The following is an 18098-nucleotide window of genomic DNA, read 5'->3' on the forward strand; positions in this document are numbered from 1 at the left end:
TTTACACAGATCACACACGAGACAAGAGACTAGCAAAATAAATCAGGAAACTAAACATGGGAGCATCTAACACAGAAAGGCAAAACAGACACACAAGGACAAGAAAATTGAAGCTCAGGTAATAAACTTTAAAGAATAACTATAATTACAAATTCTGATAGCAAACACAGTCAAAAATGAGAATAAAATCATGGAAAACATCAGGAAATGAAGCTACAATAAATGACAAAAACAAAGAAAAAACTAAGCAGATAATAAGAGATTTTATTTTATTTTACCACCTGTTTGGTGGTTCTAGCATAAATAAATACACACCCCAAAATTCACTGTTTGATGAATAAAATCTTTTTTTTTTTTTTTTTTACATTTTTTCTAGTATTAAAACCCAGTGAACTGAATACTAATCATCTTGTTACAATGCAATGTTTTTCTACTAACATTTGGGACATGGTATTCATTGTTGCTGAGCAGCCTCCTCCCTCAAGACAATCATCTCAACAAAACGCCTCAGGTACAACTTATCTCACTTCTGTTGCCAGGTTAAGAGCACAAGCCCTTTAGATCAGGGGAGTTTGGAGGCCAGGTTAACAGGATTCACTGTAACAAGTCAAATCCGCGGAGGCCCCACTGGCAACGCAAAGGATCTGCTGCCAATTAAACTGGTGCTAGACAGGTGTCCACAGGTCAGAACGTTTTTGGGCAGCACAAGGTGAACCTTCCCTGGCTGCTTGTTGTGAATATTCAACGTGATGGCATTGTGATTACTATGTCCTGCTTCTGAAGCAATGCTAAATCATATGAAACCACAGGTGAATTACATATTTTATTTTACTGACATTCTGTGCATATTAGTTTGCTTTACACACACATAATGGCTTACTGTAGGTTATTGCATTCAACCAATGTAAAATAATGACAATGTTTGAAAATCATTACATTAAATAGGTTTTCAAATTTTGAAACAGGTGATACTTTATACTCCTGCTATTGTAAGCAAACCTCATGGTAAGATGAAAAAAAAAACCATATGGATTTCTTGTGTATTCTTTTGTCACATAAAGCTACAAAAACAGCAGAGTATTAATCCACTACTGAAAACAGTCCCTAGACAAAGTGTACCATTGCCAACATTTGGTAAAAACTACAACGCACGACTGTTTTTCTAAACCGCCACCTAAACAGAAAGAAGCCTGAACATGATATTTATTAACACATTTAAAAACACATAAGAAGGATTACTTTTATTGGAATTCAGGCAAAATCATACCATACAACACTAGGAGGATTTCTCTGAGCATCAGTCTCATACAAAACTAGTAAGAAAACACATTTCATGGCTTGCCAACGTGGGATCTGATGAAACACTGCAATCTATTTAAGCCTGGAGCAAAGGAGCGACTTCAAAATGAACCTCCAGCTTTGGATAATGGATGACTTGATAATTTAAATGTCTGCTTTAATAGGGTTATAACAGTCCATAGTTACGTTGGGTGTCCCTGAATACCTTTTCTAAGGGAAACCCAGACAGATAACATATTCTCTGTTTTGTATCTTTGAACAAGCTCAGGTCGTGTTTACCTCTCCTACCTTTTAAAAAGGCAACTGCCTTATTCTTGCATATTTTATTCATTTTTCCTTTTTATTGTTCTCCCCTTGAGGAGCTTGTCAGATGTGGCAATTCTTCACAAAGTTACCTCAGGGCCCACATCTCTGGGTGTTATTGGTGCTCTGCAAGGTCCTACGTTGCTCTGGGACTGTGCCTAAAAGAGCTGCGCTCACCTCTGATAAGCAATTAGCATTCTAAAGGCTGTTTTTTTTTCTCTCATATTCAAATTATTATTTGTAAAAAGCAGCAATCATGCACTCACTTTGGCCATATTCACCATTGCTGTGATGAACACAAATAATTCCCATTGATGTTACAGCTTCAGCCTGTGGGACATTGACAGATTCATTATAATTTTATTCATTTTTTAAGTAAACATCAAAACAGCCAACGCACCCAGCTAATGCGTGTGTCTGACGTGTGCGGTCCACACACAGACACATCACTATGAATTCAACAGAACGCATGTGGCTTTTCTAATTACATGGGCTCTCCCTCCTGCTGCCAGAGAAGCTCATTTGGGCATTGAGGGGAACGCGTGTGCTAAAAAGTAAAGGAGACTTGGAAGGATGAGCCTTAATGAGGGGAGTCAGTGAAACGTGTCTGATGGTGACGTTTCTTCCTGGAGCTGGAGGGCTTTCAATGAAAAGCAGGCCTCAACTGCAGACCCCGCTCCACTGCCCAGCCCTCTCATCCTCAGATAACCGGGCACGACGCAGCACAACAAGCAGCCCGTACTCAGGAGGCAATTAAGGCTCTGATATGCTTACACACCCGGAAACACTTGCTTGGCTGCAGGCAGAGGGGAAGAAGGCCGGGGCAGTGGGGAAGTTCACTGGTGGTGTGGTGGTGATATTTGTTTGTCAGCAGGAACAGAGAAAACAGCGGTCCAAAATTAGCTGCCTTGCTAGTTTAATGCAACATCCAATACTTCCTCTGACTTCAAAACATATACATTACTACAGAAAACAGATGGAGCTTCTACGCACAAGACAAAAGCAGTATTGAGGGAGCAAGCCAAACGGGATGCTATTAAGCTGAAGCTGGCACAGAGTCAGAGTAGCTCTTTAGCACCAGCAGCATGGCTGCCAAGCCTTAATACGATCTGTTAGTGAAGAGGGTCCTGGGACCGCAGTGAGCTCAGGGTGTTTGTAGTTAGACAGAACAGCGTTAGGCCTGTCTTTAAGCCAGGGCCAGACTGAGAAATGGCTATTTCAGAGGATTGGTGACAGGCTGGTGCTGCACCGTATGTCTTATAAATGAGTATCTCCCCTGCATCCCACACCATTATTTCTAAGCTACCCTCTGGCAGCAGGTCCCATGCTACTACTCTCTGGGCAGGTGGAGCTGCACAGATCACACTTTGTTTTTAACCTGAGGAGACTCATTTGAGTCTGTAGAAGCACTGGTTAGATTCATTCCTGCTTTTTCCATTTGTGCTGAATTTGACTGCTCGGGCTGCAGAAACAAGGACCTTGTTGACAAAGTTACCTTAGGAAAGCTGTGGATTATTCCAAGTTAGGTTTTTTGTTATTGCTCCATTTATATGCCCTATTGATTACGATGCCATTATAAATAACGTGGAATTGAAAATTTCAAAACATAACGACATTGCCTGGGCAACTGGGCACAAGCAAACGGCTCAAGGTAGGTCATGAAAAATCAAATTTAGCCCAATTAGCTTTCTCTTTTTTTGAAGCTAAAAGCAAAGGTCATTGCTAGTACCAATTATTTGTAGCACAAGGAAACTGGAAGCGTGCACATCTAAAATCTTTTTTTTATCCTAACGCTCTCTGTTTTATTCTGCTTTCTTGTTTATGTGAATCTTCATACCTGTGCTGCACTCGAGAATTCTTGTTTCTTCATCATTCCTCTACCCCCAAGGAGCCACAGTTAATGATGAAGATCTGAGCAATTACTCAACCATTGTTTCCATATTGGAGACAACCAATGGCTACATAATGAAATGAAATGAAACCAATGCTTTTCTGCAAGTGATTCATCCACGAGTCGACCCACAGAAACAATTCTGATAATTAAGTCATTACATTGGCAGCAAACATTTTCTGGCCTCTCTGTTGTGAGTTTTCTGTCTTTTGAAACTATCTCGCTATTTAGACTGCTATTTGGGTACCACAAGCAATCTCACAGAGTCTCTGGGAAATTGTGATGCCGTTTACTGAATAAAGAATTGATAGAATAATCTAGAGAGAAATAAAAAAGATAATTGTTAGTTGTGACTCTTTATGGCTAACACGCATGTATGATCGCAAATTGGTCCTCCCAAGTCCAGAGTATTCATTTTTACATTTTCTCATGTGCACCTGTGTTTTCTGACCAGTTAAACTAGAACATGTGCCTCTAAAAGCCTGTGGTTTGTGTGATAATGGCACAATGGTAAATGTGACCATTAGATGGCAGCTAGGGTTAGGTCACCTTCACAGGCTGAGAGCTGGGCTTGTTGTCCTCCATCAGCTGAAGAATCCCTTTCGCTGCTGTGGCACTGTTGCCCATTATTTGTGGCTTTGGGTGACCTGTGGCTACTGTGTCATTTTCACACCACAGGGCTAATTGCACCAAATGGTGATAGATTTTGAGGGAAAAGATGAGATAGGCATTTCATGCTGTGACCGCCTGGTGCCAAGCATTAGCTGCAATTTAGTTTACTGCTGCAGAGCTTCTACAGGAGCTGATGCATTTAGACATTTACAATGGGCCTGTGGTGATATAACTAACAATGGAGACTGTAATGCATTCCTTCACCAGTTTTCTTCTGGTAGCAAGTTGCAAAGGCACATTGCTGATAGCTACGAGTTTCATACTTTTTACTTCCTGTGAAACAGTTTGCTTTTTTTCTGCCCCTTGCTGTAGCTGGCTGCACCTTTGATGAGGACTCGGACCCTGGGCTGTGCGAATATCGACAGGGCCAAGAAGATGACTTTGACTGGCAGCTGATCAGGACCTACAACTGGCCACACCCAACTCCAGATCTTTTGCGAGGTAGGCTTCTGCAGGTGTCAGAGTTAAAGTCATTGACAGCAACACAATTTCCACAAGTCTGTTCACACATTCAGGCGGTGATTTAAAAACATGAACATACTCGTCTTCCCTCACACAGTTCCAACAAACAAACTAAAAACAAAAGAAACACCCTTTTATGCAGTACTTCTCCCAACATGACAGAGAAACGTTTCGTGGACCTTTGGACAATGCAAAAATTCAGGTCTTACAACCGCTGGTGTGTACAGGCAGATTGTTGCAGCAAGCCAAACCTGTTGCAGTCTTCTTATTGACACATGTAGTGTGTTTTAACAGAATTGTAAAACTGTGAATACAACATTTACCGCAGTACAGTGGCATAAATCCAGCTTTAGACTGACCCCAAAAACTCCATTGACAGGCAGGAGTGTAGTTGTGTTAGTGTCTCTGTGTCACTGATCACAATTTTATTGCACACCTGCCGCAGTGGAGCAGCTCAGTCCAGACCAGTTATAGAGTGTGCTCACACTGGGTAGCTCTCATGTGTGAAAAGCAGCAGCTGGAAAAGAACATCTGCTCTACACCGAGTACTTTGAGCTCTTCTAAAAAAGAATTGTATTATTTCTGCTGCAAATATACAGCATACCAATTTGTAAGTGAGCAATGGGCAGAGGAAAGCAGCAGGATGTTTTTGTATACCAGGTTTGAGGTTGGTAGAATTCATTTAGACATCATTGGCGTGGCTTTTTACTACTTAAGGGAAGTGTATTTGTCTGTAGATCCTCTCTAAAGCAATAAGCAATTCAAAGTAGTTCAGCAGAGACAGAAAAGGCTGAAAAGCTGAAAATTGTGTATAAGAAACAAGAAAGAGAAACGTGTAGCTGACTATAATTAACGGACTAACAATAATATAACAGATAAGAACACAAGTTTACATTTCAACCCAGTTTATAACAGCTGAGTGAGATAGGACACAGTAGGCAGATCTGTCCCAGACCACTGGAGATGTTTCTTAATGCACTTCAGAAGTGTATTTAGGTCCTAAACGGCTTCATAAACCAACAGAAGTATTCTTAAAATTAACAAGCCTAACCCGCTGGAGGTTCCTTTCTGTCATTTTAATGGCAGCTGTCTCCAAAGCCTGGAAGTGCTGACAGTCCATTGCTGGCTTTACTTACTGCCTTACAGCCACAGCGAGCCATGCAGCTTAATAATGCTTTAAACATTTTTTTCTTTTTTGCTTCAGTTTTGCTTCCCAGTTAAACCCTACCTTACGGCAACTTGTTGGTGAAGAAGACCTGCTGATCACAAGGTTTCGTTGAGCGAGGTGGCTTTTTCTTTTACACTTAAATTACTAATAGCTCAGTGTTATAGTTATGAAAAAATCCTCAGGACATTGGTTGCTTTTTCACTCATTTTCAGTTAATCCTAAATTCTTGTAACTGACATTTTTTTGAAGAAAAACTACAAAGCAGATGCAGGTGGTAAGACACAGATGACTTAAACTGCTGATTCAGGGACCAGCCTGAGAACTATTCCTCCAGACCACTTAAAAAATCAGAAAAAATTCGGGTTCTTTGGAGGTAAGGGTATATAAGGGTTCTAATGCAGTGTGGTGTCACATAATAGATCTAATGCGATTGGGTAAAATGGTTAAACAATGTGTTTTAGACACATTCTACATAGTATGTTATCAAAAGTAAAGTCTCATAACTTTCTTAGATTCTATCTTTTTTCTGTTAGAAGCTTTTTCATTTGGATGTTCTGAATATGTGAAAAATCTATGACAAACCCAAACTCTGCCCTTAAACCCGACCCCAGAGGTGCACTGATGTTAAGAGATAAAATTATTGCTCATCAGTAGGAATGATAATCTGCAGTTCCTTGCAACATGTGTTATATATATCCCAAAGGCTGCTGAGGTAATTAATGAGTATTTGAACCAAGTAGGTGAAAAGCTGCAGGTGATCCCTGCAGGTCTTCCAGCTTCCACTGCCAGTCTCTTATTCACCATTAGCTTAGTCGCTGAAAGATTTCTGGCTTCAGCATGGACGTGCACTCCTCTGGCCTCTCATTAGTCTTATTTTTGGCACACCTCTGTGCCATAAGCCTTGAGAAAAATGTTTGTCTGTGCTGTACACAACCACAAAAAATGTGAAACCATCAAAGTAAAGTGAATCACGGTTGGAAGAATATAGTATATACTAACGAAAAAGGAAATGCTATGAAGGAAATGGCTATAAGTACAGCACCCACATTTAAAACTCCAATCTCATGGAAAAGCATCAATCAACCTACTTAGCTTTGCAGTCTCGTTCTTGATACTTGAGTTATTTATTTTGCAAAACCCAATGTGAGCCCCACAAGGCTCACATTGGGAGGCATTTACCATCTAGCCCAGATACCAAGTTATAAACAGTACTGTTGTTGTGCAAAAACACACAATGCAGAATAACCCACCATTCAGCTATAAAGCTGGCTTGCCACTGCTTTTATGTGCTGTGTTATTTTCCAGATGGTTCATTATACTCTGTGGATGTTCACACTAAAATAATGACGTATTTAATGAAAACAAATTTCCCACGAATTAGTTTGAGGCATTCTGTCTTCTGGAGGGGAACTTCAGGTCCAAAACTCAAATCTTAATCCATTTCGGAGCAATCCTGACAGGATAACTCAATGGTTTCTCAACTGGGGAGGGTGTGAAGAAAAGGGAGCTACACTGATGTTGCTGCTAGTTTTATGACAGATATTTTCAAATGTTTTGCCAAAAACAACCACAAGATTTTGCAAGTAAATGTAGTTCTAGAATTGAATAAACAAAATATATATTTTAATGTGTATTTGTCTACAATGTTTATTACTTCAAAGTTATGTTATGTGGCAAATATTGCCAAATATTTTGTATTTCCAGACTTTTCAAGCTGTCAGTTTGGTATAAAACAGGTTGCAAAGCTCACATCAAATAGCTAAATCTTCAGCTGCCAAATATCTGGCAGCTGGAGATTTAGCTATTTGATGTGTACGAGGCTTATATCAGAAAGATTTCTGATATAGTACAGTACTGCAGTATTTTAGAAACCTTATATGACATCTTATGGCTTAAGTCCTCTGAAAAACTTAATATGCCCTCAGTGCTTCATGAGGAAATGTGATGGTAAGTAGCAGCCAGGTGCTTCTAATCTTGTCCACTCGATTAACTGATCATCTGCAAGTGCAACCACCCGATAAAACCAGAGCTTCTTTCTGGTAGTTTTCTGGTCTAGAACATTCAGGTGTGTTAACAAAATGTCACAGTCTTCCTATAAGTGGACTTCATGTCAAAGTCATCCTAAGGTCAGACTGTGCAATGAGAGTCAAACATAGGAGAAATTGCAAAAAGCCCAAGAGCTACATTTCAGAATAAACATCCAATGCAATTACAAGAGAACTGAACAAATACTGCTTATTTGGAAGGTTTGCCAGGACAAAGTTATTTCCTCTAAAAAGAACAGCATGACAGGATGAACAAACCACAACACTTTTGGAAACATTTCCTTTGGACTGATTGGACATAAGTGGAGAAATAGTCCTAATGCACAGCACCACATTTAGCAACAACACCTCATACGAACCTCAACACCTCACAAACACCTTATACCAGCTGTCAAGCATGGCAGTCCAACAAGGGCAAAAGGAAAAAATAATTAGATTAACATGGTTATCCATGGTCAGAGTTTGATTGAAATGCAGCAGAAACAACAAGTAAACCAGTAGCAGCAGTTGATTTAAATCATAAGCCGCAAACCTTTGATGCTGTTAAGCAGAAAAGCAGAATTTGTGCTTGGCCATGCCGCTGCAAACGATATTCAGATAGGCTGCTGCAAATGATAACTCGGGGATCAGTGACCTTCATCACCTTCTGTGAGCTGTATGGCAAATAGTGTGTTTTGACTGCCTTATACACACAGTGCACTACCTAGTTTTGCAAGTCAGTTAGGAAGAAATTTGATTTTACTGTATGCCATTCAAATGTGCTGTGAGGAATAGGGACCCAATGAATTCTTGTATTCTCGCTTCTTTCACACCTTTATTGAAAGCTATTCACTTTTGAATGAAATACCCAAAATGCCCCTTGGTGTGAAGAATAGAGGTTCTTAGATATGCTGCAGAACATTAAATGAGCATTTCTGACTGTGGCTCTAAATTCAAACTGATTTTCACAAGGTTTTTGTCATTTTGTAATGTGAGCAAGGTTGCGCTCACACAGAAAATTATCGCTGTTACGTTCCCCTGAGGGGTCTAGGCGGGGAGGGGGAAGTAACAAAAGTGACCGGGTCAGAAAAAGGAGTCAGGGAGGCAAAACAGTTAAATAAAACAGTTTTATTGAAGTAATTCAACTAAAAGAGACGGACAAGCCGTTATCACCATAAAAGAAACAAACAAAAACTCAGGCGTCGGTCAGTAAGGCAAAAAGTCAAAAGGAAAACGCAGCTCACTAGCTGACAACCACAAAACACAGCTCACCAGCTGGAAACACCACAAAAACACTCAGCTCACTAGCTGTAAACCACACAAATGGCACTCTGGCCCAGAGCTCACCTTTCCCTGGGCTTAAATCGCCTTGATTACTGACGAGAGTCAGCTGCACAAAAGGGAAAGGTGGCACCTCAGGCAGAAGAGGTAGTGTGACACGCCCACACAGGCACCTTCAGGAGGAGGCCCTGCTAGGGCCGTAACAATCGCCCACTCTTCTTCTTCTTCACTTGATTTAGGTGAAATAATTTCAGCTTATTGAGCTTACTGTTTTGGTAAATGTACAGTTTGGTTCAGTGTTGTAGGTCTTATTCGCCCTGTTTTCAGTAGCAGGCAGGTGTTTCCAAACAAAAACACTAGGAGTCTTTAGCAACAAACATCTTCAGACTGCTGACTAAACAAGAACTGCTGCTGGTTTTCAGTTATGTCGGGTGATGTTAGACTTGAGTCCCGAACCTAACATTAAAATCACGCTTTCCCTGTGATAAAGATTCCAACAATTTAGATCCACTTCAATGATGGATCAGTCACTCTGGCTAACAGCAGCTAACAAAAAAGAAAAAAGGCAACGCTGAATCTTACTAATGAAAGGTTCAGGATATCCTCAACGACTCACCTTACCGAGGTAAACAGTGACTGACAGTCTACCTAGAGAGTGACAAACTGCAGGGCAAATCCAGTCCAGAATAACTTTGCTGTCTGAGTACAACTACTAAAGTTGAATTTGAGTTTTTGAAGGGACTCAAAGGAAAAACGAAAAAAAAAAAACCCCCAAAAACACAAGATATTGAATTGACACATATGTGTTTGTTGTTCCTGATTCGTTGCGTGTGTTGATATTATTTAAATGTTTTAAAATATAGAGGATATAAAAAAAAATTTTCAGATCAAACAAATTAAAAACAATTGAATGTTCTTGCTCTTTCTTGCCTGACTAAAACTTCAGCTAACTGCAATCTGCACTGACATCTTACGCACTGTATATTTAGTAAAAAGATTTTGGAAAAATCTTTCCTTAGAATACCTTAGAGGAGTGGGCACGACCAAAATGTTTCCAGATAATCAACCAAGATGTACATTAAAATTTATATTCGATTTTTAACAGATTTGTGAAGCTCTTATTTATTGGGATGCCTTTGTATCCAGAACAGACAATTTAAGTGTTTCTGGACTCTTCGACCACATAAACGAGCTTCTTAAATTGACTTTCAGAGCAATTTCCTCCCACAGCATTTTATGCTTTTTGTTTTCCCTTTCTTTTGATAATATTTTGCTATCTATAGACAAATTTTGTGAGACAACAACAGTCCAGACAATACTTACTACAAGCAAGTGGAAGCCAGCAAATAGTTCCCATGGAAACTGTAGAATATTACCATTAATGTTGCTCTATGCACGATGCTATAAAAAGTATTTGTCCACTTTCTTATATTTTTTCATATTTGTCACGCTTAAATGTTTCATTAGTCAAAGACAGCATGTATTAAGGGTAAACAGCTATCCAAAAAATTCTAAATTTCACTGGCACCAAGAGAAAAAGTAATCGTAATCATCTCCCTTGATGAATCATGAAATTATTGTGGTTAACCACAACTTTTGGAAAGCTGATTACAGATTCACTAGCCATACTGAGGCCTGATTACTGCCTCAGACCTGTTGAATCAAGAAATGACTTGACTAGAACCTAAGGACAAAGTGAAGTGAGCTAAAATATCTTAAAAAGCAAAACATGCCACAATCTAAAGAGACTCCAGAACAGATGAAAATCAAAGTCATTCGCTTCTAAAAGGTTACAAAGCCATTTCTAAGGCTTTGGGACTCTAGCAAACCACACTTAGAGTCATTATCCACCGAACAATGTATGTACCTTCCCAGGAGTGGCCATCCTACCAAAATTACACCACGAGCACATCAACGACTCATCCTGGAGTTCACAAAAAACCCAGAGAAACGTCTAAAGAACTGCAGGCTTGACTTGCCAGTGTTCATGATTTAGCAATTAGAAAGGGACTGGGCAAAAATGGCATCCATGGGAGAGTTCTAAGGTGAAAGTTACCAATGACCCAAAAGAACAAAAGGCTCGCCTCACATTTGCCAACAGAGAACTTGTTGAGGTTTTATTTATTATTAGTTTTGGAGCATTTTTAGCTTCATTACATTGTGGAGCGGTGAACATAGGCAGGAAGTAGAGGGCTGCAGGTCACTGAGCTAAAGTGGCACCTAGAGTTTGTTGATCTCTAGGACTTTTAATGAAATAGTTTGCTGACAGGTTGATAAAGAAAAGAGAGCAAAGATGCACCAAAATATGTGTTTTTGAACATAGTCTGTAATTTCTTGTTTTACCTCTGTTTTATGAAGGCAATTTTCTCTCTGACGTATAGAAAAATAAGTCACTCTAAACCTCTTTAATGACTATTATGCAGTGTAGCAATCAGAATCTCAAAAAGAAGCTTTTTAAGGACTAACATGTAACAAGTTACACAGGCCTAATGAACAGAACACTCTGTGTTAAAGTTGCGCCTTACCCTGAAACCAAAAGGTACACATTTTACTTTGAAGGCAAGCGGTCTCTGTTTTCAGTGTGTGCTGCAATTTTCCACTGTCTTTTAGTGAGTCGTTGGTAACAAGCTCCATCAACTACAATGCATTTTTCCTTTGTGACTGGTGACTACCAGGCCTTCATGATTGGAGCTTTAGAGGTTGACTACACAGTGACTATCAGCAACCTCCAGCAAAAACTCACAAGCCTTCGGTGTTTAACAACAGTTGCCAACCAGTCTCTAGGCCTGTGCTACAGGGGCCTAAGGAAAAAAACTTAGTGTTTTGGGAAACAACAATTAAAAAAAAATATTATGCCTCCTAAATATTTATATATAATTATTTTATTGCTATTTTCTTGAATAGTTATTTTTGTTATTACCGCTATTTTTGTGCATTTACAAAACAAAAACACTAAAAATAGCCACCAAATCATTCATTCTATCTTTCTGCAGTGACAAATAAATAATCTTAATCTTACTCTGGGATTTTTCACCCTTAGAATAAAAAGAAAAAACATTATAGAGATAACCTTTTGTCTCATTTTTATTTATATTGCACCAAATCACAGCAGTCACCTCAACTATTTAATGTTTAAGCTATTTAAGCAAGATCACCCTAGAAGCTGAGTTATTGCGCAGTGATCACCTTGCAGAAAAACTAATCATTCTCGCCAGTATTGAGACAGGTCTGAAGGAATGCTTGGACTGACAGACAAGGCCAGTTGATTGCTCACTAGGTTTCCTCAGTGATTTATGCAAAACAATCTGATTAACCTGCTGCAATCATCAACCTACTGACAGTTTGTTCAGTCTCTTGTTGCTTCTATTGCTCAAGTTTGTCACATGTCAGCCCCGGTGGCCGGGGCTCTTATCTCTCTTCACATATATGTTCATTTAAGGGGGACTTATCTTTTGGAACTCGTAGTAAAAGCACACATGTAAGAGGAAAACTTGTGGTGCCTGTTATAGGCTGCTGACTTAAAGTGGTCGGTTGTTGGCGATTTGTGAAAGGAGCTGGCAGATGTCCGGGATTTAATAATTCATTTGCTGTTGTCAAGTGCTTGTTCCGGTGTTCCGGGCATACCTCCCCTGGGCCAGAATGGGTATGTTAACGAACTCCCTGGGATTGGAGGAGTCTAGCATGGGTCATTGCTGATTACACTTCCTGGTGTTCCTCAGGGGGCAGCAGCGTCACAAAACTCGCTTTTCATCTTCCTTTGACCCATTAGAGAAGGTCGATTTCAGACGGGATGAGGACATGCTCGAATGAGTTGAATGTTCCTCTGCTAGATAAAAGATGAAGAGTTGATATAAAGCTGTGTGAGATCCTGTTAGAGGACCCTGTTGTGAGCCCACTTCTGGAGGTCATGCATAAAAAAATGCACTGCGTTAAGGACTGTTGCCTTACAATGTAGAATAGCAGTAACCAAGCAAATAATGTTATTTTTGAGAGTGTAGCAGACATAGCCAACAGCCAACAACTCTACAGCAACCCTATGATGCTGTCGCGTCAATGTACTTCAAAATACCTGCGGAATGGTATTGAAACAGTTAAGGCAAAAGGGCATCCAACACAGACCTAGCGAGTATGCCCAAAAAAGTGGCTATTGAGTTCATATATGTAATATAAATTTGTTTTCTTGCGTTCCAGCCTTGCCTCTGTTCAGTCACTTGTTTGTTATCTGGTAGAAAGTGGTACAGTGAGTTAATGTATTCCTGGAACAAAAGTTCAATGTGAATTTCAAAGGAACACTTCATTTTTAAATGCTGCATACTAATCAAAAATAGCCTTTCCAGCACAAGCCCTTGTAATCGCAACCAGAGTAAGTGGTGCAGTGTAAGTACATTTACTCACAACCTCCATACTGTAGTGTTCCAGGTCTCACTTGTCATACTGGTACTTGGTCATAACAGAAGAAAGCAAAGTTAAATATCATACTTTTGAAGTTCTGTTCTTAACTTTACTGTCAGTTCAGGATTTAACATATATTCCTCTTAAAGCTCCTGCGGCAGGTTGGTGACCTGTCGGGTTTGTACCCTGCCCCTCGTCCTATGACAGCTGGGATTGGATAAACTTATTTGAATGAGCAGAAGAAAACGGACAGCTAAAATTTTTCTTTACTTTACTTATTGCACAATTTCTTTTGAAATTATTGAATTACGGCATAATGCATCTAATGGTGGTTCTTTTGATACTTAAAGGCAACCTAATATGCTAATTTCCACTAGAATAGCTTTGCATGATATACTGTTATCCACATTTATGTTATTAACCTATATATATTACTAGCCCATTCTGCAGGCCCTGTGTTCATCCTCTTAGCTCTTCCAGGCATCCCTCCCTGAAAGCCCACATTCTTCTGACTGGTTGCCCCTTTCCTGTTTACCACTGACACAAACTGGTGCTTGTCAGAATCACCTCTTTCTCTTGGAGTTACTTCACTGCACCCCCTTCTACTTTGATAAATCATCCATTAGTTAAGCAAACAAACAAACAAACAAACAAAAAACTGCTAAGTAGGTTTTATGAAGCCTCATTGGGCTACAATTAATTTTAATCACTCTTACACACACATAGAAACAGATTGCAAGAGTGTGTAAACTTCTGAAGAAACAGCCTAGCTACATTATACATGTAGATTATCTTGAGTAAAACTGTACTCACAAGCCATTTGGTGTGATTTTCAACACTAAACAAACATTTCAGTGATGCTTGTGGCTCTGAGTCCTTAACAATGCCTTTTATAGATGCAGCAGTACCTTTTTAGCATACCTTGTTGGCCAAAAATTGAACTCCCACACTTCTTGTGTCTTCTTGTTTAGGAAAACCAAATAAATGTAACTTTCCTTTACAATCAACCCCGGTAATGTGCACAGCAAACAGAGAAGATACTGTTTGAGTGTTTAAAACAGTCTGAGCCCTGAGCTTTAGGATCACTCTGCACGCTCATTATTTGAAACTGTGGCATTGTTGAATATGAACATACACCAGTCCCAGTACATGTATGACAGAAAATGAGGGAGCATTTACTTTAACTTGCATTTTAATAGCAATAACCGCTTTTATTTGACACATATTATTAATGCAGAACTTTTTATTAATGTATTTTTACCACTGCAACATCGGCATCACCAGCACTAGCAGCCATTAAAAACACCAATCAACAACCATTCCAAAGAGAAACATTTCTAAGGAAAGTTTCCCATACAATATCTTATAAAATATATAAAATAATTTAATTAAGCTCAATGAAAATAAAAGTTAGAATACATAGAGCTACATTCCTGCATTAGCCTTCATCAGCCTTTTTTTTTTTTAACAAAGCATCATTATGTAACACAGGAAGTGGAATAGATTTGCTGTCAAGCTGGCTGTCAGGCAGTCTGTTAAAGTAAAAACATGTTTGTCTGGGTTGTGTTGTGGGTTTTGGCTGTTGTTTTGATGCATCAGTAGAAAACCATCTGCCTGTCAAACCCTCTGGTCCATTCTGAAGCCCAGGGTAATTATGCACAGGTATAGCATTTGTCAAGACACCTTGTGTGATAACCCTGCAGATAGACATTTTACCTTGAATTTTTCCAAGGGCTTTAAAGTCTCTCAGAGATGTTAAAGAGACTGCAATTGAGACAACAACTTAGTTTATTGGGCACCAGCAGCTCAATAGTATTGATTTGTGCCCACCAGCCAGTAGAATACCAATGACATGAAACATTGCAGCTAAAAAGGAACACGTTACGCCCTTCAGCTTTGCGGTTTTTTTCAGGATGGTGTTTCTTCTGAACCTTCCAGAATCATTGTAATGCAGGAAGTGAGATCCCAAGACTCAGTGTTGGAGCTATGTAGAAAAGGGGATGTGATTGGTGTGTATGAGAGAGTTTCTGCTGTTGTTTATATAATAAGGTGACATCTGCAGTTTAAATTTAGTTTAACTCTTATACAAAATGCTTAAATGTTCTTTATGTTGTCAAAATAAGTTTGAGTGGCTGTGTGCCTCCTTTGAGACCTGGCAACACAACAAGAGATGCGAGAGTTAAAAATGCTGTGTGAGGTATAAATGCCAGTTGTTCTACAGGTAACCGGAAGATATTTCTTGGTCAAGAGTAAAGTGGACTCCTTTTTGAGCCATAAACCAGGGTAATCCACACAGCTGGACGTGAAACTTTTTGTTACCTACCTTTTCCTTTTTCATAGTTCTAATGTCCTTTGTGATAAATATTCATAAATCTTACTAGAAATCAAAAAAGACACTTCCTTTATTTCAGGTTGGTAGCAGAGAAATTGTTCAAAATTGTTCATTGGATTCCTTATATTTAATATAAAATATCCATCTGTAGTAACTGGTACAGCTACGGGTGCTGACCCCATTAGTAATTACTTGATTTTTGTGCATCATCTGTATCGTGCAGCATCTTGAGTGTGTTTTTGAAATGACAAGCTTTTGTCAGGTAATTTAATTACAGTTTAATGAACCACACCAAGTTGGCAGCTAGTCTGTTTTTCATAACAGTACACTTAATTACCTCATCTCATTGGGACAATCTTCTTGTGCTTGAAGAAGTACAGCCACACCTGTAAATCAAAGTCAGACACGCCCCACTGTGCTACATAATTTTTGTAACAGAGACCAATGAGGGTAATCACCTAGACTTCAAGAACACATTAATTGAGTGTTGGCAGTTTGACAGATACTGTTGTTCAGTAGTTACAGCTTTCAAAATAAATATGAAAGAGGACATGTTTATATATTTTTTATTTGCATCAACTTTGAAATGCTTCTGGAAACACATAAGTGTTGAGCAGAGTAAACCTTGTCACAGTAAATGGGGGCCGTAAAAGCACAGGCGTCTATTCTGAGAATGCATCTGATTTTAGATTCCTTAAAACCCCAGCCTTTTTAGGCAGATGTAAAACAGTCGCTCAGTTAGAAGCAACCTCGATGCAGGATATATCATGTTTGAGAATATGAATGCCTTTGCAAAACATAGTCCATTATGAAGACAACTTGGGAAAAATCAAGTAAAACTAAGCAGACTTCTGTGGCTCTTCTGATTTGAAACCCTCCTCTTAGGGCTTTTCCTCCCTCTGCCCTCTTCCCTATCTCCGCTCTGCCGGGTTTTCTTCTGGCTCTGCTTGCTTTGATGATCCAGTGTGCAAAGTAGTAACACTAACTAGGGGAGGCGGAATGACTCTTTGCATTTAAATGGAGCATTAACAGAAAGCAGTTTCTCTTGATCCTGTTACTTATTTGAATTTATCTGCATTTGTCAGAGTCTGACAAATGATGCTGTGGAGGTACAGTAATGGTTCTACCAATCAGATATAAGTTAATCAGACATTAGCAACTGAAAAACTGTTATTACCGGCTTCTGTTGCCACACTGTAAAATCTAATTAGTTCCCAGAACTAAGCAGAGTTTACTAAAGATGGCGAAGTTAGGACAGCTTATTCATTTTGAGTATGAATTCTTTCTGAAGTGGAACTGAATCAAATTAATTTTCTTTGTTATCTTATTAATATGGAAAGCTACACTGTTGGTTAAGATAATCTGCAAGATTCTTGGTTTCTGGAGTTTCTTTGGGACTTGGCCATAATTGGTCATTGATATTGGTGTCATAACATCCGTGAAGTTTTTGTACTAGTGATAGTCAAAACCCATTTCATGCTTCTTTGGAAGATAATTTCATCAAAGAATATTTTAAGCTCTGCTTCTAAAAAAAATGTGGTGGTTACATCAGATTTAGCCTCTTATGAATTAGTGTCACGCTCTGCTGCATATTTTCTGAGGAACACATTTCTGATTATTCAGCATAGAACTCTTGACCTTTTTAGCCTCCTTTGAATAGTTACACTTTGCACTTGTTGCTCGCTCTGAAGTTCTAAATCCGCTTCTTTTGATCAAACTCAATCTTGCGTGTCTCTATCATTGATGAGAGAGACGGAGACCCATAAATATGACAAACAAACCATAGACAGAGTTGAGAAATGAAAGTAGGAGGAAAAAGGGTGATGGGTGGTGGGGTGGATAGACTCAGTCAAGGAACACGGTAAGATTTTTCCAAGTGGAACTTTTTACCGGTTACTCGGTCTTATCCTCTTGTGGTACATCAAATGATAAAGGTTCAGGACAAACAGTGAAATTGCACTTTGTGGTAGAAGAATACTGAAGATAACAAAGCCCTCTAAAAGCCTTGTCGTCTGTCCCTAAGCCACCGGTCCTGTGCACTACATCATGTCATCAAGTGGTAAAGGAATTTTTAGACTTGTGAATCAGTGGCATGATTCGAGAAATTATGTTGATGGTGCTTTTTGATTGTCTTATTATGCGCCTAGACAGAGATGTGATTAGGCTGCTTCCATCTGATTCAACATTGTTTATTTAAAGCTGACCACCATAATCGGCTGATTCTGACCCAGGTTTTTCCAGTGGCACATGCCGTAACACAACTATCCTTTGAAG

General features: G+C 39.3%; 1 protein-coding gene across 6 annotated transcripts in view; it reads left to right on the forward strand.

The window, feature by feature from the left end:
• The window catches only part of LOC146549654 (receptor-type tyrosine-protein phosphatase U-like), a 260100-nt gene that overhangs the window by 77581 nt on the left and 164421 nt on the right, over positions 1–18098 (forward strand). For all 6 annotated transcript variants that reach the window (XM_085262642.1, XM_085262637.1, XM_085262638.1 and 3 more), the window contains exon 2: positions 4478–4606. In XM_085262642.1, coding sequence (XP_085118768.1) covers positions 4478–4606 — 129 coding nt within the window. The remainder of the gene's footprint in view (positions 1–4477; positions 4607–18098) is intronic.

This window comes from Mchenga conophoros, linkage group LG22 (genome assembly GCF_057382185.1).
Source record: "Mchenga conophoros isolate Kocher_MC1m ecotype Shallow Benthic linkage group LG22, M_conophoros_male_GT1.1, whole genome shotgun sequence".
Classification (NCBI taxonomy): Eukaryota; Metazoa; Chordata; class Actinopteri; order Cichliformes; family Cichlidae; genus Mchenga; species Mchenga conophoros.